This window comes from Miscanthus floridulus, chromosome 2 (genome assembly GCF_019320115.1).
Source record: "Miscanthus floridulus cultivar M001 chromosome 2, ASM1932011v1, whole genome shotgun sequence".
NCBI classification, from domain to species: domain Eukaryota; kingdom Viridiplantae; phylum Streptophyta; class Magnoliopsida; order Poales; family Poaceae; genus Miscanthus; species Miscanthus floridulus.
Genome location: NC_089581.1, coordinates 181,936,662 through 181,959,600, shown reverse-complemented (window position 1 = coordinate 181,959,600; position 22,939 = coordinate 181,936,662). Strand labels below are relative to the sequence as shown.

General features: G+C 43.1%; 1 protein-coding gene and 1 long non-coding RNA gene across 2 annotated transcripts; both read right to left on the bottom strand.

The window, feature by feature from the left end:
- Positions 1-16,976: 16,976 nt before the first annotated feature.
- Positions 16,977-18,194, bottom strand: LOC136540905 (uncharacterized). Its single transcript, XM_066532943.1, has 2 exons — positions 17,376-18,194; positions 16,977-17,239 (listed from the first exon to the last, which is right to left on the bottom strand). Exons 1-2 carry the CDS (start codon positions 18,006-18,008, stop codon positions 17,153-17,155), a joined length of 720 nt encoding a protein of 239 aa, XP_066389040.1. The 5' UTR covers positions 18,009-18,194; the 3' UTR covers positions 16,977-17,152.
- Positions 18,195-19,067: 873 nt separating this feature from the next.
- On the bottom strand, positions 19,068-21,377 carry LOC136535960 (uncharacterized). Its single transcript, XR_010779064.1, has 3 exons — positions 21,275-21,377; positions 20,658-20,795; positions 19,068-20,051 (listed from the first exon to the last, which is right to left on the bottom strand). It is a non-coding gene; the product is annotated as an uncharacterized lncRNA (long non-coding RNA).
- Positions 21,378-22,939: the final 1,562 nt, after the last annotated feature.

The window sequence follows — 22,939 nt, the reverse complement described above, 5'->3', positions numbered from 1 at the left end:
GCAATTAAGTTGACCAACAATCCGGTGCAACATGTAAGAACAAATCACATTGATGTCCGCCATCATTTCATAAGAGATCACCAACAAAAGGGAGACATTTGCATTGAGAGTGTAGGCACCAAAGATCAACTTGCCAATATATTCACCAAGCCATTGGATGAGAAAAGGTTTTGCAAGCTAAGGAATGAGTTGAACATATTGGATTTCTCAAATATTTGTTGATGCACCCCCACTCATATGACATGCCTCTCCTTCGAGCAATCCAAGGTAAAAGTTGATTGGCATGGCATACATCCTTGCTAAGGACATGTTTAGTGCATCTAGTCATATTTTCAATCTTTTTAGGACCTTTCAAGGGGTTCTATTTTATTAGGCTCATTCATGAAAATCAAATGATTTTGATGTCTATATGGTATCACTATTGCTTCTATGCTTGACTTGATCTAGTGATGGCATATGACATGTTTATGGGCTTGTAAACCTAGTGTTTAATCTAGAAAATGAGCTATATGTGTTTAACTCAACATGGTACAAGATAACCCTTATTTGGAAGTATGAAGAAGCTTGTCCTTGGATCAAACCAAGTTAAATATCTTTGGCATATATTCTAGTTTGAACCAAATTTGAGAAAATAATCCTCACCTCATTGATTGACATTGATAATCTCGACCCTACAAGTAATACTATCTATATTTAGAACCTTTGTGGTCATTGATGACAAAGGGGGAGAGAAACAAAGATAGTAGCAAAGATAGTGAAAATGGGGAAGAAATGTCATAAAGGGAAAGAAACATATGATATCTTGATATACGACATAGGGGGAGAGATATGACAAAGGAAAGGGATCAACTAAAATTTTGAGCACACAAGTAGGGGGAGCAAGCTCATGAACTTGTATGGTGCATTTGAATGTGCATTTCATATGTTTGCTTGCATGGCACAAGTATTAAATTTAAACATCCATGCTTGTGTGATGAATGTTAGTTGTAAGATTGAATGATGAAATGAAATCACTAGATAACTTTCATTTCCAAGTAAGTCTTTACAGGTGGTATCTTTCCAAAGTATGTTTCCAAGTGATATCAAGTTAACCATGATGCTAAGGATGGTATAATGGTGTACTCCGATTGGTATCACGCTTCAAAGGTCCATCTTTTATACCTTAGCATCATTTGGTAGACATTGACTCCTATATTTCCTATCTAATCATATGTGCAAGCTACAATCCAAACTCTTAGCACATATGTAGGGGGAGCAATTGCTACCATATGGAGTTCATGAAACTTGTCCATATCCTCTTACACATGGTAAATACGCTTGGACAAGCAACATGGATTCAATTGAATTTTAATTCATATCTTTGTATAAGGGTTGTCATCAATTACCAAAAAGGGGGAGATTGAAAGCTCTAGTTTGGTTTTGGTGAATTGATGAAACCCTAAGTGCTAACCTAGTTTATCAAGTGATCATGAGATAGGTAGCACACTCCAAGTGGTGAAGCAAATGAAGATCATAGCATGATGATGATGATGGCATGGTGATGATCAAGTGCTTCGACTTGGAAAGAAGAAAGAGAAAAACAAAAAGCTCAAGGCAAAGGTATATTTTGTAGGAGCTATTTTGTTTTGGTGATCAAGACACTTAGAGAGTGTGATCACATTTAGGTTTGTTAGCCATACTATTAAGAGGAGTGAAACTCATATCGGAATGCAGTTATCAAAGTGCCACTAGATGCTCTAACTCATTGCATATGCATTTAGGATCTAGTGGAGTGCTAACACCCTTGAAAATATTTGTGAAAATATGCTAACACATGTGCACAAGGTGATACACTTGGTGGTTAGCACATTTGAGTAAGGGTGAAGAAGATAGAGGAGATGCCAGCGTCGGTCAAGTGACCGGATGCTGGATCTGAATGCACCGGACGCTGACTGCCTATGTCCGGTCATGCTGACCTGGTGGCACAGTAGCTAGGGTATACCATTGGATGCTGGACTGTGTCCGGTCGAGGTGGACCAGACACGTCCGATTGAGGAAAAACGGATTTGGACCCTTACTGTACTCGACCGGACGCTGAGGCTTCAGCGTCCGGTCAGTAATACTAGAGTGTCCGGTCAGCACTTAGCCATTGTGATCTAATGATTCAGTTTTAACTCAGAGTGACACGTGGCATAAATCAGTGGACCGGACGCTGAGTCCAGGGTCCGGTCAGTATGACCAGACCATCCGGTCAGAGCGCAGTGTGCCCAGTGAAGGGGTACAACGGCTCTATTTCATGGGGGCTTCTATTTAAGCCCTATGGGCGGCTATGGCTCATATCTTTGGCCATTTTCATTGACATAGCAACCTTGTTTGCTTAGCCAAAGTCCTCCCACTCATCTCCATCATTGATTCATCATCATAGTGAGATTGGGAGTGAATCCAAGTGCATTGCTTGAGTGATTGCATCTAGAGGCACTTGGTGTTCGTGTTTCGCTGTGGATTTTGCTTGTTACTCTTGGTGGTTGCCGCCACCTAGATGGCTTGGAGCAATGAGGATCGTTGAGCGAAGGATGGTGATTGTCTCCGGCTCCGATCGTGGTGATTGTGAGGGGTTCTTGACCTTTTCCCGATGGAGCACCAAAAGGTACTGTAGTGGATTGCTCGTGGCTTGTGTGATCCTCATCTTGTGTTGGTTATGTGGCACCCTATTGAGGGTTTGGCATGTGAAGCCAATTAGCGCGTGAACCTCCAAGTGAGTGAATCACCACAACGAGGAGTAGCTTGCCGGCAAGCAAGTGAACCTCGGTAAAAAATCATTGTGTTCATCCTTTGATTCTGAGGTGATTGGTCTTCATTGTTATTCATCCTTGTGATTGATTGGTTCACTCCGCGACACGGTGGTATAACTATCTTGATCACTCTCTTTACTTTACCACAAACTAGTTGATAAGCTCTTTAGTGTAGCTAGTTGTGAGAGCTTGGTTGGTTGGTTGGTGTGTCTCTTTAGTTAGCCTTTGAGAGCACACTAACATAGAGTAGTGTCATAGCTATTGTGTGAATAGACACTATCTAAACTAGAATTATGGTAGGTGGCTTGCATTTTGAGTAGGCTAGTGCAACACTTGCTTCGCCTCATAATTGACTAACCATTTTGTTAAGTGTTGTTGTAGAAATTTTATTAGGCTATTCACCCCCCTCTAGCCATTAGAACCTTTCAAACTAGCTAACGCCATGCATGTACCGCTTGTCCATTTGGGACAGATGCATCCACTCTCAATCTATCTCTGCACAAAAAATACTAAGATAGTAATTACAAAGAATTAATAAGAAATCGAGCTTGATGAACAATAATTGTAGCTCAAAAGTACCATTTTTGGAAAACATTATTGTACACTAATTATTGAAAAATTGAAATTGGTAGCCCCGGCCCTGTAAATTGAAAATCGTAGTAAAAAACAATTATTGCACAATATTAAAGAACAACTATTCTACTCTACTTCTAAGAACTAATTGTAGCATCACATACTAACAATGATGATCTTGACCACCATGGAATAATTAGCTAGGACTTTAAATGTGTTCATGGACACCAACCTTTTGGACGATGAATTCACCATAATTTGAGCCTTGTACAAATGTCCAATTGGAAAAGTGCTCTCTAGAATGAAGAAAGAACTAGAATAAGAATCAAGCAATGTAGCCATCAAAATGAAGCTAATTAAGCAACAAAATCCAAGGAGTGGATGTTTGTTACTAACCTTAAAGCAAAAAGATCAAGCCATTCTTCAAAATCCAAGCACTAGCTTTATGGTGAAGAGCAGCCACATCAATGGAGGGAAGGGTCCAAACACGAGCCTCTGTTCTCGGGATGGAAGACAGGAGGAAGGAGAGGATGGCTGCAACCTTTTTGTGTTGTAGGCTTATCACCGTCGGTTCTTGGCTAGAACCGATAGTAATAGAGCATAATCACTATTGGCTCTTGGCTTAAACCGGTAGTGATGAGTGGCCGCCAAAACACTGCCGGTTCAAGCCACAAACCAGCAGTGATGTGGTCCTTCACTGTCGGTTTTAGCCCAGCCCCAATCATTTTTTTCATTTTCAAGCTCATAACCGGCAGTGAAGGTACATCACTGTCGGTTCTCACAAATCCGGCAGTGATGATGTCGGCAGTGATGTGTAAATCTAGCATAGTGATTGTTTTTAGTAACAATTTAATACGCTCATATTTACACTATCTTGGTACATTTTTTCTATTACAAGGCACGGGTATTTACCTAGTAATACTAAAATGTGAAGATGGGAGCACATGCACATGCCAACGCTGCTTCTGTGGTGCGCCGGCGGTGACCGCGCCATGCCGCCTTAGCATGCCACAGCCACAACAGCGCCGGTGACCCTCATTGGTGTTGTTTATGGTTGGTGACCATAAAGGCATGGATCTGAGAGAAAGGATGAAGCTTCAAGCTTGTATTTATGGATCGAGTGTGAATTCACTAAGTTGATATTGTTACTTATTATGGAGTAGTCGATTAATCATAAGTTAGTATTTTTTTACGAATGCTAAGGTTAGCCGGTCTGATTACTAGCGTCCAAATCGCTAATCAAATGTCGTATGCCATTTGGTCGAGAAATTCAACGGTCGCACGTCTCATCGTGATGCATGCATGGCAGGTGATAGAGCTCATGCATGCATATGCTGTACGTGAATTGATAGTTGACCATACATGAATCTCCTATGACTAAAAAGAACAAAGTGTGGATAATTTTTGGTGCGACATTTATTTTGGTTCGTCCGTCTGCCCACGCCTGCGATCCCACGACATCTCCTGCATGCTGCTTGATTGAATATTGACTGCCATGTGATAGAGGAATCATGACAAAATAGAAAGTAGAAAATTATTATGCTATCCATATACACATTGCATGTTTGCATACACTAGCATACATGTCAACGAGCAAAAGGAAAGAGAATTAACACAGAAGGAAAGAGAATTAAGACAAAAGTAATCACTTTGTATTTCTGAGAACCTTACTAAATTTGTCTATATTTAATTACTTTCCCTCTTTGCATATGCAAAAGGGACAGCTTTTTCCTCCTTTCATTTGGTTTCATGCCCACATGTTCCATCGCCCTCGCTTGCTGTTTCTTACTGAAATTGTCCTTGGGTCTGTTCATTTTGAATCCTTTCCCCATATCCCCATTCCCCAATCCATGGTCCACCGCGACAGTAGACACCAGACACCATTTTTTGCGTGAACCATAGTTGATGTCATCTGTCTTCCATGGCTCAACCTCCCAATCCCAAGAGAAGGTCCCTACCTCTCCCTGACTGGAGATCCAGCCTGCTAGAGGATCTCCTCGAGTAGATTGGGCAGCGTCTCGTGTTAGGCCATGACGCTACGTCCTTCCAATCCACTTGCTCCCCATGGCACGCCGCCATCCCGTTCGCGACCTTTGGGCCACTGCTGCTCCCGTTCAACCTTGACTCGGACTGCGTTGGCTTCTACTATGTCTCAAAGAAGAAGGTCTTGTCCAAGATGCTGCCTGACGTGTGTGGCAAGGTGGCATGTGGCTCCTCATGTGGGTGGCTGGCGCTCATGGATGAGGCGACGTCCGTGACGCTGTTGAATCCATTCGTCGGTGCTCGTGCCCCTCGCGTTGAGCTCCCGCCAATAGGCAAACACATCATAGTGGTGTCCTCATCGAAACACGTGTCTAGGGTCCACGGCCAGTGGGTCCTCCATCCCACCAATGGCTATGGGGACGCAGATGCCACAGGCAGAGCCATCAAGCTAGAAGACATGAGGGACATGTTCTTCCGTGACATCATGCTCTCGGCAACGCCTAACGTTGTCGGTCGCGAGTGCGTGGCCATGGCCATGCTTGGGTGCTCCACAGAGGTCATGTTCTGCCAGGTTGGAGCCGACAGCACATGGACGCTGCTCAACACCAAACTAGAGTTCTCCATGGGGTCCATCGTCCACTGCCATGACAAGTTCTTGGCGATCGACTATACTAGAGAAATCTTCGTTTGCAGTAGCAACACCGTCGGCGCTACTCCAACCGCTGCTGCCACCTACGGGGCTCTGCCACCACAACTACCTAGAATCAAATAGTGAGCTACATATTATGGGTGCCATGGTGAGCATGTTTCATGAGACACAGAGCTTCACCTACAGCAGCGCGATCTACAAGTGCAACCTCCACGACCGTACACCAGAGTGGTTCAGGGTGAGGGACATCGGTGATCAGACACTATTTGTGTCTAAACATTTCAATGAAAGCTTCAGTAAAACAAGTGTATCAAAGTACAAGGAGAACAAAATCTACATGTCTGAGCCATTGTATGGGGATCCATACAACTTGGTCCATCGATTGGAGATCGTTGATATTGCTACCGGCACATCCGAAGTGAAGCCCATCTAGGAAAAGATATAGGGTTTCAAGGCTCTAGGTTGGATTCGACCCAATCTCTGGAAGGATTATTGCAAGACATCAATCATCTTATAGCTTCGGACAATATCACAAAGCTACTAAAAACTATAACCGTGCCCTCACCTCAAACATTGTCCAGATAAATGGATTACAATAAAAGAAATAAATGTCAGAGATTTTTTCCTGCCAATATAAAACATTATCTTAGCCGCATCATGGAAATATCTATAAAGTAGAGTTTGTGAGCCTACGACGACGCGCACTCTATGACTGTGTTAAATTCATAAACTTTGCTTTTTGGATTAAATGCCACTTTAACGTTGGTATTTAATTTTTATAGTATTATTATCTTATCATGCGATCCGTGTGTTTTAGTATAAATTGTTAGTTATCCCGTAGCAACGCACGGGCATGCTACATAGTAGATAGTTGAGAAGTAAAGCTGGCGGAAAGGGAGCCACCATTAGGGCTCGTTTGGGTACCCTAATACCCATAGGGATCCCCGCTCGATCTGTGGGTGGAGAAGCGCCCATGCATTTCCTTCCCTGTCGATCCCCAGTGTCCATTTGGAATCATCGCGAGCTAGAAAAAGCACGTGCCTTCTGGACTCTATCCGCGTCAATCGACGGGGAATAGAAAAAACTCCGCCGCACCCATTTATTTCTTTCCCCGTCTCCTCAGCACTCGCTCGGTCCTCCTCGCACTCCCGTGTCACCTCACCCAGGAAAGCATGGCGGCTAGGGTTTGAGCACCGCCGCCTCCATCGCTTGCGCTAGCCGTTGTCATCCTAGCCTATCACAGCGATGTCGCCGCCGCTCCTGTATCCTACTCCAACTTTGATCCGTGCTTCTTCGCGCCGCCACCGCCGCCGCCTCTAGCTATACCTGGTACTTCTTATGCTAGCCGCGTAGGTTGGGCACCTCATCCTCATCCTCTTATTGTGTGTTTCTTCTTAGATCTACTAGTCTTCAATCTTTACTTCTTAGAATCAAATCGAATGGATAGATGGATGGATGAACTAGGTGGTGGTTCTTGGGCATGGCTGGTGCTTTTGATTGAATCGTGTTCTAGGGGTGTACATCAGATTGTGTTTTTGTCCTATTCATTGATTGAGCAATTTATTTTTTGTTCAGAGATATTTTCACAGTGATGTTAGTGTCACTGGTGCCAGTTCCACCGACACCCAGGAACAATGCATACGGCTCATCATCATCAGTTATTTAGGTCATAGCGAGCTTTGAATCTTTGATGCATGCAGTGCAGCAGCATGCTTGGTGTGTGTGCTTCTCTTCTCCCGCCCTGCTTTCTGATTAGTTGCAACTGAATCTGTGGCGGCATTTTAGTTGAGCCACCCATAATAGGAAGTTGATAATGGTAGTGTGAGACCAAAATAAATGCAACAGAAATAACCTTGCTCAGTTACACATACTTCATGCATTCTTCATGCAATCCCCCACAGCTACTACACAAACATACCATACGGATACAACACCTTCTCTTTTTTTCTTTCTGCAATCTATTGTGCAGTCTAGCTTGACCAAACCTACTACTGCTATTAGAGTCAGTTTCACATGTAGTTTGGGAAAGCCTAGCTTAAACATACTAGAGTATCAAACTACAGTGTCGCTTTTAATTTGGGTTGGCTTGCAAGTCTGGAGAAAGGAAAGCAGACACTAGTTCAGCATAAGCCTCCTCACCATGTACAGCATCATCCTTGATAAGTAGCCTATTCGTTGCTACTCTGTTTCAACCTACTGATTGGCGGAACATTGCAAATATACTGGTCTAAATGTTTGTTTGGTTAATTTGAGCAGTACTCATTGATTCGTTGTGCTTCCCAAGTGCAGTGTATGATTTAGGATGATTTAGGCAGACACTACTTCAAGTCCTTGTTACTGCTATGCCTCTATTTGTTGTCAAATGCAATTTCATTCAAGTATACCTGCTGAAACATTCATTTCATGAGGCCTTGCAATGATTAAATGATGGGGCTTTTTGCAATATGTGATGCCATTTTTTATTCGTTCACGGAGATACTGACCTGAAGCCATTTTTATTCATTGAGATACAGATTAGTTATATGCTTTAATTTCATCAGTTTATTGGTTTGCAATATATGGTGACATTTTTCTATGCTACAACTCCATAAATTTATTTTAACAACTTTTTACCCAGCTGTGATGGCTGAGATGGGTGGGCATGACGTGCCTGTGGTCAATGCATAGGCCCAGCCTGATGTTGTTGAGGTTCCACATGGACCAGCAAGGTTCCAGTGGACTGGTTCTAGGGATGTAGGTGTTGTTAATTAGTGTTAGGATGACGAGCATCGAGACCGAGAGTAGTTTTGTTGGGATAAACTTGTACTGGACCAGAGCATCTTATCCCTAGATGTGATAAGATTTGGGGACTAGAATATTCAATAGAGTCTCAAATTCAGAGTGTGTAATAAGGAGTACAATTTCGACTGCATATTCAACATCTCATTTTCTAGTGTGTTAAAATTTTTGTTGTGTGTTCTCCACCAAAATAAAGAAAGAACCTTTTTTCGAAGACATAAACTTTTACCCTGTTTGCATGTGCCACTATTCCATGAGTATTTTAGTGGCAGGTGTTTGATACAGCCTTTCAGCATGTTGGAACCTGAAAGGAGTCTTGAGTCCTTGAATCTTTCTTTAGTCACTTTTTTCTTCTAGTGACATGCAGCTAATCAATTGAGTGGGCATATAACTAGATATTTTGGGTCTGATTGTATGAACATTCATGTGGCATATCTAAGATGGTTATTAGCATATTTTTGTTGGCAATTTTAAGCTGCCTTCATGTGGTATGTCTAAGATGGTTATGAGCATATTTTTGTTGTCAATTAACAGTACTATTTGCTGATTTATTGTGAGAGAAAAACACTGTACCATGGCTGATAAGCCAGGCTGATAAGTTCAAGAGAACAGGGCAATGTCACATTGCATCGACTAATAGTGCTTTTTATCATCTAATTGCAGGGTTGATTCTATATGTTATGGCCTGCTCGTGCTAGTTGTGAGAGAGATTGTAGTGGATTTATGCCTAGACACTCAAAAATTCTCTTTGGTTACGTAGTAAGATTAATGCAGCTTGTAGTTTTGTTGTAAACATATAGTCTTGTATGTTTTCTTGGGTTGCTTAACACATTTAACTGAAGCCAACGGCGATGAGACGGTTTTGAGTCGCTTTATGTTAGACAAAGTTCTTCTGTTTGTACCCTATGGGATGAAGAGTTTGTATGCTCTGAAGCCAATGGTGATGAGTAGCTTTCTGTTAGATCAAAGTTCATTTGTTTGGTTACCCTATGAGATGAAGAGTTTGTGTGCTTTGAATTAGTAAGTTAATTCACCTTTTAAATCTAATGTGTGTATTGTATCGTTGAAAGATTATTCATGGTACTGATTTTCCATATTACAATTGCATTTTTGAAATCCTTATTTTTTCTGAGTTTTCTGAATGTTTTTTGGTTGGCTGGGATTTATATCCCTGCGGTGCCCAAACTGTACCTAGGGAATTTCTCTCCAAGGGGGTTTATGTTGCCTAGCGGGATGGGGGTGGCATGTTCATGGAAGATAATCCCTTTGGAGAGCAAACCCACGTGCCTTTTTCACCACAGTATCCAAAGGAGCCCTTAATTCATGTACGATCGATGTACGATGGAGACTTTGAGTGGCTGCATGCATGAAGGCGGCATGTGCTCCCATCCCCACCAAACTGTTAATGTGTATGGATGTGCATGGCGACGGCTGCCATCGTAGCCATATCATGACCGCCGATGTAGGACTCGATGGTTAAGAAATCAGCCATGAGTTATAGTGTGTAATAATGTAGTAGGGTTTGTTCAACTATCTATTGGTGTATTGGTCGATACATTGGCCTCTAATATAGTGTGTACTGTAAGGTATGGTGACGCCTAAGAGGAGGGGTGAATTGGACAACTTAAAAATCTACTCTAAACTATGGCCTCTAATTTCACCTTAGCAAAACATATGCAAGAAAGTAATCTATCTAAATATGCAACTATCGGTCTAGCCAAGACTACACTCCTCTATCTAAGTTATCAAGCACCTTGAAAAGATCCTAAACAAGCAACTAAGGTGCCGGGATAGCTAGAGCTCACCTAACCAATCTAGTTTGCAAGGTCACACTAACCTATGCAACTAGTACTTCACATAACCGAGGAAGCCCCTACACAATCTAGTAAGTAAAAACACAAAGCCACCTAAACTTATTAGCAATGCTCAATAATAAGGCTACACAAGCCAAATTAGAGAGCGTAAATTACTTAGCTACACAAACTAAGCAATGTGACTAACAAGGTTACTAAAACCACATTAGCCACTCAAGGGAGCTACTTCTTATGCTACACAAGCAAGAAGGCAACTAGCAAGCTACTAAAGCTAAACTAGTCGCAAGAGGAACTACACAAGCACAATGTATATGAAAGTAATACAAGCTTGTGTTTTGTGGAATACAAATCACCGAGAAGATGATGAAGGCAATGTTGACACGGTGAGTTTCTCTTGAGGTTCACTTGGTTGCCACCAAGCAACATCCCCGTTGTGTCGACCGCTTACTTGGTGGTTCAACGACTAATTGGCATCACTCGCCAAGCTCGCACATGAGGCACCACAAGAACCTACCCCAAAAGTGAGGGTAGCTCAATGACACGCTCAACTAGAGTTGCTCTTCGTGATCCCCACGGAGTGAGCACAATCCCCCTCACAAATTCTTCTCCGGAGCACCGCACAATCTTCTCGCATGCTTCAACGGAGTCACAAGCCACCAAGCCATCTAGGAGGTAGCAACCTCCAAGAGTAACAAGCACCACCGACTTGCAACTCGATCACCTAGTGCCACTCGATGCAACGCACTAGAATCACACTCACTCGTAATTTGGATCTCACTCTTGCAAGTATAAGTGAGTTAGAGGGCATCCAAGCACACCTACACAAGCCACCAAGGCTTAAGGGTGCTCAACAACCGGTCTAAGGCTGGCCACCACTTCTATTTATAGCCCCAAGGACTAAACTAGCCGTTACTCCTTCACTGGGCGTTTTGCGGGATGACCGGACACGCTGGTCGCAATGACCAGACACGCTGGCCTAGCGTTCGATCTTGCTATGCCATCCACGTGTCGCTCTGTGTTCAGCTAGAGCCGCTTGGTCTCAACGGTAACTTCGCATGCCAATGGTCCAAGACGACCGAACACGCCAAACCCACGACCTGACGCACCCAAGTCGTGTTAGATCCCTCCCACATGCGTAGCCAACACCTGACCGGATGCGCCTCTGCTCCATGACCTGACGCGCTACCGCCTGAGTCCGGTCGTTTCTAGAGAGCTCCCCGAGCCTTTGTTTTGTGACCGGACATGTTAGGTGAGTCATGATCGGACGCAACATCTGAGTCCAGTCCTTCACCGCCTGCCATGTGTCAACGTTAAGCCCGCACCACTACGTCAGCGAACATCAGAGATGACCGGACGTGGCCCTTGCACGTCAGGTCACTCTTCGCGCTAGTGTTCGGTCATAAGACCGAGATCGCACGCTCTCGGCTACCACTTGACCAGGCGTGTAGGTCCTCCTAAGGCCAGCGTCCAGTCACTCACATTGACACTTTCTCGCCTTCGTTTCTTCACCGAGTTGATCCACAACAACTCCGACCACATCTCCTTTGTAAATGTGCTAACACCACCAAGTGATCAACACCTTGTGCATGTGTGTTAGCTTTTCACAAATATTTTTCCAAAGGATTAGCACTCTTTTCCCAATGCCACTTGATCCTAACACGTATGCAAAGTTAGATCGCTCAAGTGGCACTAGATGACCGATATGCAAATAAGTTTGCTCCTCTTAATAGTACGGTCATCTATCCTAAATCCGGTCATCAACTTCTCTACACACCTATGACCTGTGAAATGAAATGCCCTAGGTTGTACCTCTACCTTGCGCATTCTATTTCATCTCCTTTGATGTCGATGCAACACATGCACCAACCAATCACCAAATGATATGATCCACTTCATATCATCACGTGACTATATTGGTTCATCGATCTTGACATCATTTGCTTTTCATCGTTGCTTCGGTCCATCGGTGCCAAGTCATCACTCAACTTGCCCTTCACACTTGCAACTGGTTCATCGAGCCAAGTCTTGTCTTGATCTTCTCCACCTTAGTCACATGACTCAATGTTATGTCTCATATGCAATGAGCTCCTTCATCACATGTGTGAGCCTTGCAACAAATCCAAGCCATCTTCACCGTCATGGCATAAGTTGCTCACACAAGTATCTATGGACTAATCACCTGTGTATCTCACATTAAACACAATTAGTCCACCTAAGTTGTTACTCAATCACCAAAACCAAACAAGGACCTTTCATCTCGTCACCTCTGTCGAGCTCATTTCTTCGCGATCTTGCGTCCGGCTTGGTTCCCATCTTTATGCTTAGACTTTGTTTAATATCTTGGGTCTTCTCTTGTGCTTCTAGGGTCTTATGGTGTTGATCGTCGGATCATCATGTCGCCTTCGTCCAAGTCGTGTCTTGTACCCTATTGAACTACAAAACAATTACTTACAAATTCATTAGTCCAATTTAGTTGTGTTGGTCATCAAACACCAAAATCCAAAGTAAATGGGCTTAGGATCCATTTTCCTTACATGTATCATCACCGGCCTTATATATATTTGACAAATATAATTTTCATGAGTATGTACTGGCTTTGTCAACCATTTATTTATTTACCTCTACAATTGGGTTCTATGTCGCCCGTAGGCAGCTGGGCCATGTCACCAGGAAAACACTAGCCGTTCGTTCGCTCCTTTCTTCTCTCATGTCCATCCACGTAGTTTTTTCCTCGGCCTTATCTTTTCTCGCGTGGGATGTTCCGTTGCTTCCCCTTGTCTCCCACACGCTCCTCTTCTCTCTTCCTCCTCTCCCATGGCGATCGACCGGCCTCATCTCCGGCAGGCTCCAGCATGGAACTCGCTTCTTCTCTCTCTTCTTAAAAACATTGTCACATCATCAAAAGCACTTATGTGGTGGCTTATTTAAATGCAAATGAAACTCTGAGCAAGGTCGTGCGCTAGATATGGACTGTCGAACTGACCTACCCCTCCATCCCATTATTACTTCAAAGAAAATGAGATATTCTTAACTTTAATAACCAAATTTATATAGAAACATAGCAATATTTATAAGACATAATTAGTATTATTAGATAGATCATCAAATCTATTTTCATAATAACTTAGTCTAAGATATAAATGCCGCTAATATTTTCTACAAATTAAATCTACTCAAACTTAAAAAGTTTAACCAGCGCGCTTCACGTAGCGACAGCTAAACATGGACAGAGGGAGAATTATCATTGATGTTGCCGCTTAGGGCTTTCCAAACGCGACATCGTGTCTTTTAACCTCAAACACCACATCGACTTTCTAGTCTCTACATACACGTCACGTCAAACGATGATCTTGTAGCGCGGTGCGTCAAAGAAGCCTGTAGGGTATGGAATGCCTCGTCTAACAAAAAGTTTAGTCAGCTAGTGGAACATGCGTTATAGAAAAAATGGGCTTTGCGCTGTTTAAACGGATCACAATTGTCGAGTGCATCCAATCCTCGCGAGCCAGGCTACCAAGGATGACAGTGATGCTTTCTGCTAAGCCAAAGCAGAGACCACATATGAGCGATGGTTTGTATTGGGAAAAACATCAGTATGCAACTTCTCTGTCTAGGTGACATACGTGCAACTTTTGTTTGAGGTCATGAGAAGTGATGTAAGAAATGGCTAAAATATTGTAAGCTTTATTCTCTTATTCGTAATCCTGATGGAAAAATATGGATTTTCGGGTTCTCCCCTGAGGTGTGCTCGACGGAACCGCGTAATTTGGTGTCCTCCTTTAGGTACTTAGTGTCTAATGAAAGACGAGTACTCCTGGGAGGCATTATATTAGACGGTTCTGCCACATCTAGAGTCCTAAATATTCATTTTATTTACTCATATTTGGAGATTCAAATTTAGAAGTTTCAAATGACTTAGTAGATTTGAACAGTCTAGCTAATAGCCTACCTAATAAAAAATATAGTCCAACCGATTTTTTTTCATTTAGTAATTATTAATACAATATTTATTTTATGACCTTGTAGGAAGAGAATAGGAAGATTTCTAATGAAATATATCCAAATATGCCTATCAGGAGTAGATGCCAACGCATTTTCTAGAAATTAGAGAAAATTGACGAAAGTAAGGTGGCGTGGAGGGGGTTAAGTCTTCCCTGGTTTGCTTTCTCCTCTGTTATGTTCTTTTCAGTATATAATATCCCACCAGAAAGATTGTCCACTTCAACTTTTCCCCTCTGGTCGGTTTCATATGTTTGTGGATACCAGGTGCTAATTTTTCGCCATTACTCCCTTCGTTCTAAATTCTAAGATATTATAGCTTTTCATTATACATTGTTTTTACTATGTATTTATTTAAACATGCTTTGGAACGGAGGGAGTAAATTGACTAAAGTAGTGTATATTTAAATACATAACAAAAACTATGTATTTAGAAAAGCTAAAAACGTCTCATAATTTCGAATGAAGTGAGTAAAAATAGTCTTGGGTGGTCCAAATAGAAGATCTAAAAGTTAGTCAAGCTCTTAACTAGTTGTTAGTGTATTAACCAAACACAACTAGCTAACAATGGCTATAGGTTAACTACTCCCCGGTAAAAAAAAACTCATTTTTTAAGGAGTCAAATAATTCTAAATTTTACCAAAATCTATACAAAAATTATGCATGCATACACCTTAGCCATGGATCTAAACATGGGCGGACTAATGGTTAGTTTGATAAATTTTAGCTGAGCTAATTTTTAACTTCGGATAATAATTAGCCTTAGCCGCGTCTCATGTGCAGAGAGATGGACATGGCAGATTGGCAGAAGATATATTATATTATTGGATTCTCTGCCCGCTAACAGAAGCTAATAAAATCTTGCTCACTGCCAAACCCAAAGAGGCCAAAAGTGCTCTCATCTGAAGCGCCGAGCCAATTTCCACCGCTTGCACGGATGCAGCAGCAGTTCCCCAGAAATGTCCCTGTGTGTGCCTCGTCCTCTGTACGTCTGCGCCACGTGATTCTCCAGTCTCCTCAGCTGTTCGCTCTCCAACGTGCGAAACGGCGTTGTTACGGTAGCCGTTCGTGAGTCCTTGTTAGGTAAAGTACGATGGTCGCTATAGACCAAAACCGAAGGCAAAACGTCAAAGCAAGGAAAACAAACTGCTCCATGGATACATTCATGATCACGACTGGCTGGCGGTGCCGCATTTGCATCAGCCTAAGATCCCATAACATTTCACCGCGATCAACGGATTAGAAATGAAGCGACCTGAGTTGGTTTAGTCAAGCAGTGTGAGCTTGAAGTCTAGGCGGGTGAGAAGTCCACAGCAACCAGCAAGTTGTGAGAAGGAAAAGAAAAGGTACTTACACAGTACTTTTCAGCGAACAAATATTATTTTTCTCTTATAGTAAATCAGCGTAAACCAAATTTCAGCGGAACAAACAGGGCCATATCCGGTTATCTGAATTGGAAGAAGCGATGATATTTTGATTGGAACACTGTACCTATGGACAAACGTGCCCTTAAATCCGGCTTGATTCGCTTCTTTTTTTCATTCAAAACAGTATTTTCCTCTTACAGATTCATTCAGATTCCTCCAAAATGATACTGCCAAAAGATTTTGAGAATTCATAACCCCTTCAAGCAAAAACTTTAACTAGATTTGCATTCCGCAAATTAATTTTTAATTCAAGCCTAGAAGCACTTCAACCAAAAAGGAATTGAAATCCAGCGTAAATTTGTACAAGCTTATGCAGCATAACATGGGAATCAATAAACCAAGACCCTGGTGGCAGTCTCTTGTAAATTCACCAGAAAACAAAAAAACACAAAACTCACCGTGCCATGTGCGAACTGAGATTTGAAGTCAGTAGCTCACACAAATTTTTTTTATACAACTACCCGACCTGGCATAGTATACGTGTAGACGACACAGGTCACGCGACGACCTACATACAAAGTCCGCATTTACAATGCCTAAATTCCCTCAACCATCATGGAGTCGTAACACTCGTAAATTGCAGTAAAATTTTGACGGTTTGACCCCACCACTATCATGAAAGTGAGGAATCTCCCACTATCATAAAATTTCAACCACCCACACTTCCCGGCCTAACTTCTCCCTCCCAATCTCCCATGCCCAGCTCCACTACCACTACGGCCTACGAGCTGAAGTGAACCAGATTAGCCAGACAAAGCCATGGCAGACAGCGCAGACCCACCAACTCGAAACGAAACGAAACAATCACAGACGAACCGGAGGATGAGGAAGATAGCAGCAAAAGCGACGGGATTCCGCTCGCTTCTTCGCTCCCTCATACACCTTTGCCCACCACTTCCCTTAGCTCCTAAGCAATTGTTCATGGCTACCGATGAATGTAGGCATAACCATGGTCATACTGATAACTACTGATTGCAAGCAGCAATAATTCACAAAACCAGCAGCTTCCTCTAAAGTAAGAGCTCCAAAATTTACCACCTAACCACATGAACGAAACCAAACCCCACAGATTAGGGAAATTAGAATCGACGCACAGATCCACCCACTTAATTTAACCGTCTCCACTGGATTACAGCTTCGGCGGCAGCGGCGGCTTGGTTCCTACACGCTTAGCCCGTCCACGCCGCACTGCTTGTATTTCAGCGACTGGCTCCTCGGGCTGATGGCGATCGCGCAATCCACCGACACCTGTAGATTGGGGTTCGTTCACACATCGCGTCAGTTTCGCCCGCGGAGGTGTTTTTTAGCAGAGGCTAAAAACACTTGCGGCGGAAGAGAACGGAAGTTGTTGGTTCCCGTTGCGGGTGGCGTGTCGATTTCGTACCTGCACTTTTGGGGAGGAGAAGCCGAGCACGAGGATCTTGGCGCCGACGTCGCCGGTGATGCGGAGCTCGACGCGGTCGTTGATCGCAGCGTCGCGGATGAGATCCTGCGCGTCAGTCTGGAGCACGTTGAAGCGGTCCACAATGACGCGGGTCTGGAGCAGGCGGGTGCTGTGCGCGGGCTGCTCGAACCCGGGCACCGCCGCCACCCCGAGCGGCACCCCGTGGTACATGACGTCGAACGCCGTCGCGCCGTACCGGATGCCCACCTTGTTGGGGTTCTCGGCGGTGAAGAGCAGCGTAATGTTGAGGGAGAGGTAGGCGGCGCCGGGGGCCGCGGGGGGCACGCCGGCCGGGGACGCCGCCGCGGGGGACGTGGGCGAGGCCACCAGGAGGTACTGCACGGACACCTGGTTGAGGTCGAACTGCGGCTTGCGGGGCTTCACCACGAGCACGACGACGAGCGCGACGGCCAGGGCGAGGAGCGCCAGGAAGGTGAGCAGCAGGAAGAGGCAGCAGCAGCAGCCGCGGAAGGAGGCGGACCCGCCGCCGTACCCGTAGTGCGGGCGGCGCTGCGGGTACCAGGACCCCGCGCCGCCGTGGCCGTGGCCGTCGCCGTTGGATCGGGTCGTCATGGTGCCGGCCGCCGCCCGGGGGGTCGATGGGAGGAGGGTTGGGGAGGGATGGCTTTGGATTTTTGGAGCCTACTGGGGCATTTGCGACTGCGGGGTGCGGTGGTGGAAGTGCGGGCGGAGGCCGAGGGGAAAGTTTGGCGAGGCGAAGTGGAAGTGCGGGGTTTGGGGGGCCAGAGCTGCGGGCCAGAGCCTGGAAGTGGGGGGAAATAGGCGGTGGGGACGGTGGGCGTGCGTAGTGGGATGGGAGCGTGTACGTGTGCGCCGGTTTTCTTTCTTCCCGTTGTTCCTTCGAACGCCGTTTATTCCGCTTGGGAACTGGGATTTCAGGAGTCGAGATCTGTGTTTGCCTGTCTGGAGTAGGGGAGAGGAATGACGTGCCGATGTTCTTCCTCTCGCCTCTTTTTGAGTTTATATCATGGAAAAATGAATCCGATTTCAGGAAGGGAGGGAATAAGATTGCGATCTGGCCCCTGATAAAACACTTAAGGTCCCGTTCAGTTCCTGGGGATTGACCCCCGGGAACCACTCCCGGCCGAGTTTCATTCGACAATTTGAATAGCGTCGGAACTATTCTGGTCAGGAATGGCCCGGAACAGCGATAACCGAACAGGCCCTAAAGCGTCTAGCTTTTTCTGGTAGACATTCGCTCTATTCGTTTGGGCTGATTTGGATTATAAGCCATGGCTGAAAGTACTATTGGCTGGTTTGGTATGAGAAAAAAATACTTCGCGCTGTGAGTTTTTCTGAACAAGGAATGCGCCATGACTTGCAAGTTCCAACACATCCTTTGAAGCTTCCATGTCTGAACGATTGGCTATACGCGATTCCATTTTAGAAGTCAACTCATATTTGGATTTTCTTCGGCTTCAAACCCAATATGCCATAGCTGTGTGCTTGGTATATTTACCAAGACAAATTGCTTACATTTTCTATAACTATATATATATATATATAGAGCCTGTCTACCTGATACCTATGTGTTTTGAAGCCAACCAACACACAAGTGTTTTCAGGGAAGAAAACACATAGATTTCTCCCACAAAAAAATCGTGTGTTTTTTTGCAACCTAGCACCCAAATTTGGGCAGCCTAGCTAACAAGCAATTCCCACCTTACAAAGGAAAAAACGTGTGTTTTTTCCCTCAGTAGCACACAAATTCCATGCTGAGAGACAAACCATGTGTTTTACAAGAAAACAACACACGAATCTACTTGTAGTTATACTTATACTTGTACTTGTATTCTGCTGTAGTTGTACTCTGTTGTTGTATTCTGTCTGAGAAGAAAATACACAGATTAGTTGTCCTTGGGAAAACCTCTGCTCTCGTCTCCTGAGGGGCAAGAAGCAACAGATCGAAGGAGAAAAAGAAGCACTCACCTCGACAGACATGGTTAGCACACCCATCATTTGAATCCAATCTGCTTGTATGTGTTAGATCCATGGAATTTGTGGTCATGAGAGGGCAACAGGATGGCCTTCAGCATCAGCACTTGTGCTTGATCCAACAACAGGGCATTGTCCTAGTTCCTCACTGTGAATAAGGAGAGGATCCAGCATACATTACGTGAGATAAGAGCATCACATAGATAGCATAATCTCACACACGCAGAGAGAAAATCACAATTTTCTTGGCCAATCTCTATATACTTTGCAGGCACACCACACATATTTGTTATGCAAGAAAGGCAGTCTTGAGACAGGTCATAATGAAGGCCTGGGAAGTAGCGATCATTTGATCTGTTACCACTTGAATCACCTCCCGATTGAGCCTTCGGAATAGGTCCTTCAGTTCTTCACTATCCAAATCTGTAGCATATGGAAGAAAGAAATCTAAGTAGTCATTCCTGACCAACAGAAAGTAAGCTAGTATGTACTTCTGCCATCAACTCTGATCTTGCTGGCCAAACAGCCGACAGAGATGCAGAACCAAAGAGCCCAGAAGGGCAACCAGGCTTTTTGAGTTGCAATCTTGTAACTCTTCCATTATTTCTCTGATCTATGACAAAATTGAGGACTCTACGTCAGAAAGTTCAGAGGCACCCTCTGGAAAAATCAAGAGACAACTATCAACAAATGCATAACGTTCTTTGATAAGTTCCATACAAATTCTAGATTAAAAGCAGAGTATATAATAGATACAAGAAAGATACTAGGCTAGGCCACAACAAGATATTCAACTTCACATTTGAACTCTATGTAAGAAATATCTTCAGTGCTGATCTCAAGCTTTGCCGTAGCTAGAATCAACTAAAATTATAAACTACAGCGCTAAAAATCTCAAAGATACTCTCCCATAGAAATTCTCTTTGAGATAAAGCTACTCTTCCTTCGTTGTTGATTTATCAGCAAAGCAGCAAGAATACTGCTGCATGGCAGACTTCTAATATACGGCAGACTTCTAATTCAGTTAGATCATATCAATCAACCAATAAATCACACAAGAGCAAGTACTTGATGAGTCGTTACAAATTACTAGGCTACATTTGTAACAAAATAGCTGCACAAGATTTTTTTTTAAAAAAAATCCAACACAATGCTAACTCAACTGATTCCTGGTTTAACAAAGCTTAATGCGCATACAGTCTTAAACAAGTTTTGGGAGAGAAATACGGAGATGGGAGAGGCTTTTAATTGGCACGTTTCTGTTACCATTGTCTCAAAACTGAAGAAAATAAAATATACAGATGTCCCATGCTGATTATTGTTCCAGATGCAAGGCAAGACTTCCACAACGTTTAGGATGACTATTTCCAAGATAAACTGAATATTACTAGTAATCTTCTGGACCTGTAAAAACAAAGGTAAGTGACACCATCTCTTTAACAAATAAAATAATAAAAGTGCACAACATCTCTCTGAATATTCTCAAATATCAGATTCAACTGTTATACTCCACAAAGATACCATATTCAATTAATAATATCCACTTTGTTATATTGATGGATTTGGTGTCACAAAACCATTTGCATTAACAAATGCATTATAATGCCAGCTATAAATACAGACTAAGCATGCTACACACAAAAGAAAACAAAAGACAAACAGAAACAAAGGAGTAACTTAACACAAACATATTCCTATTATAAATAAATTACAAAACACAAATATAAAAATTGCACATTTCACATAGTGTAACTTCTAATTGCCACTAATGCAATTTACACACTAAGATAAAGATGGCCTGGGTGCAAAAGTGACCATATCTCAAAAGATAGCTCTTGGTAAAAGGCAGTCAGGAAATAGGAATAGAGAGAGCTAGATCTTACAGGTCCTCAAGCTGCTTGAGCTTGGAGATAGAGAAGGGCTTAAGTGCAATTCCACCTTTCATGATGATGATTGTCAGGATTGATAGGATATCTGACTTAACTTGCAATGGAACTCAATCACCAAGGATGTGAATAAGAGGTCTACATACACATGAACACACACAAAAGAAAAACTAAATTAGAGCTACAATGACAGCATGCCATAGAGCAAAGACAAAAAAAACATGCACTTAGATAATCAAATCATCTAGAATGGCAAAAAAAAAAATGCAAAACCGCCAGCCTTCAGTGGCATGTGTAGCACTTTGGCCTCAGCTGAACATTCAGATGGAGTCATTAAGAATTTTATAACCATTGGTGGCTACCATGGAATCCATCTAACCATCCATTCCCTGCCATGTGAAATGAGCGAGAAGAAATGGGGAAAGGAAGCGACCGCTCGGCTCCCAGAGCGAGACCCGAGATACAAATAGTGCACAAGGTGGTGGGGCCAGCCCATCAGCTTCACATCGAAACCAAGGAGCGGATGCGGCTGAGGGAGTGCACAGATGGAGCGAGAGACAGATCGGGCAGCCGTGTTGCAAACAAAGAAAACACACACGTGTGATATACCAATTCCGAAGAAGTGGAACTAGAAGCTCACAGCCAATGAGCAACTAGGCAGCCACCTCATTAACAATAGTTTGCATCATAGGCCTTTAAATTTTAGATTTAATAACTAGAAAACACAAGAAACAAGTCCCAACTCTTGTCCTACATCCAACATCCTTCATCTAACACAATCCTAAGCTAATCTTCTACCTCCAGCTTACTTCACCTAACACAAACACAGATTACAAGAGACAATTACAATAGACAATTTTTTCTGTGGAAGGACAATAGACAAAATTTTCTCCCTAGACTAGCACAAGTACAAGCAAAGATGGGGACGAGCAGCACAATAACAAATACAATAGACAATTTTTTTTTATGGAAGGACAATAGACAACATTTTCTCCCCAGACCAGCACAATTACAAGCAAAGATGGGGAGCAACAGCACAAAAACAATTACAATAGACAATTTTTTTTTCAATGGAAGGACAATAGACAGATATTGTCAAGAAATCAACACAATCACAGACATATATGGATAGGTAACCCACCATAGGCGGAGTTAAAAACTTTTAACAAACAAATAAACAATATAAATATATGTATGCATATAAAAAACAATTTATTACAAAGCACCCATAAGTCTATAAGTAGCATGAAGAAGGTATAATAAAAGATTAAAGGCCCAAATATGGTCCGAAGAGATTGCCCAGAAATATAGAAAAACAAAAGTAAAAGCCAAACAATTGACCTAGACCCAAAAAAGACTGAGTTTCCACTCATGGCCCAAATTTGCACAATAGACACACCAAAATTGCAGTAGTTTAACATTGCAATTTACTGGTAACAAGTTTGAAATCAAGAAAATGGTGACTAAGTTGGACCACTCAAGCAACCTCATAATCACAAGTTTACACAAAGATTTGCTTAAGTTCACAGAAAAGTATTTCACAACAATATATAAGGCATTTCCATCAACTAACATATAAGGAGTGGTCATTAGGCAATTAGGGGCTGCAACAACTCACCATAGAAAGGAAAGCCCATGCATCCTCTTTACAGCATCAGTAGC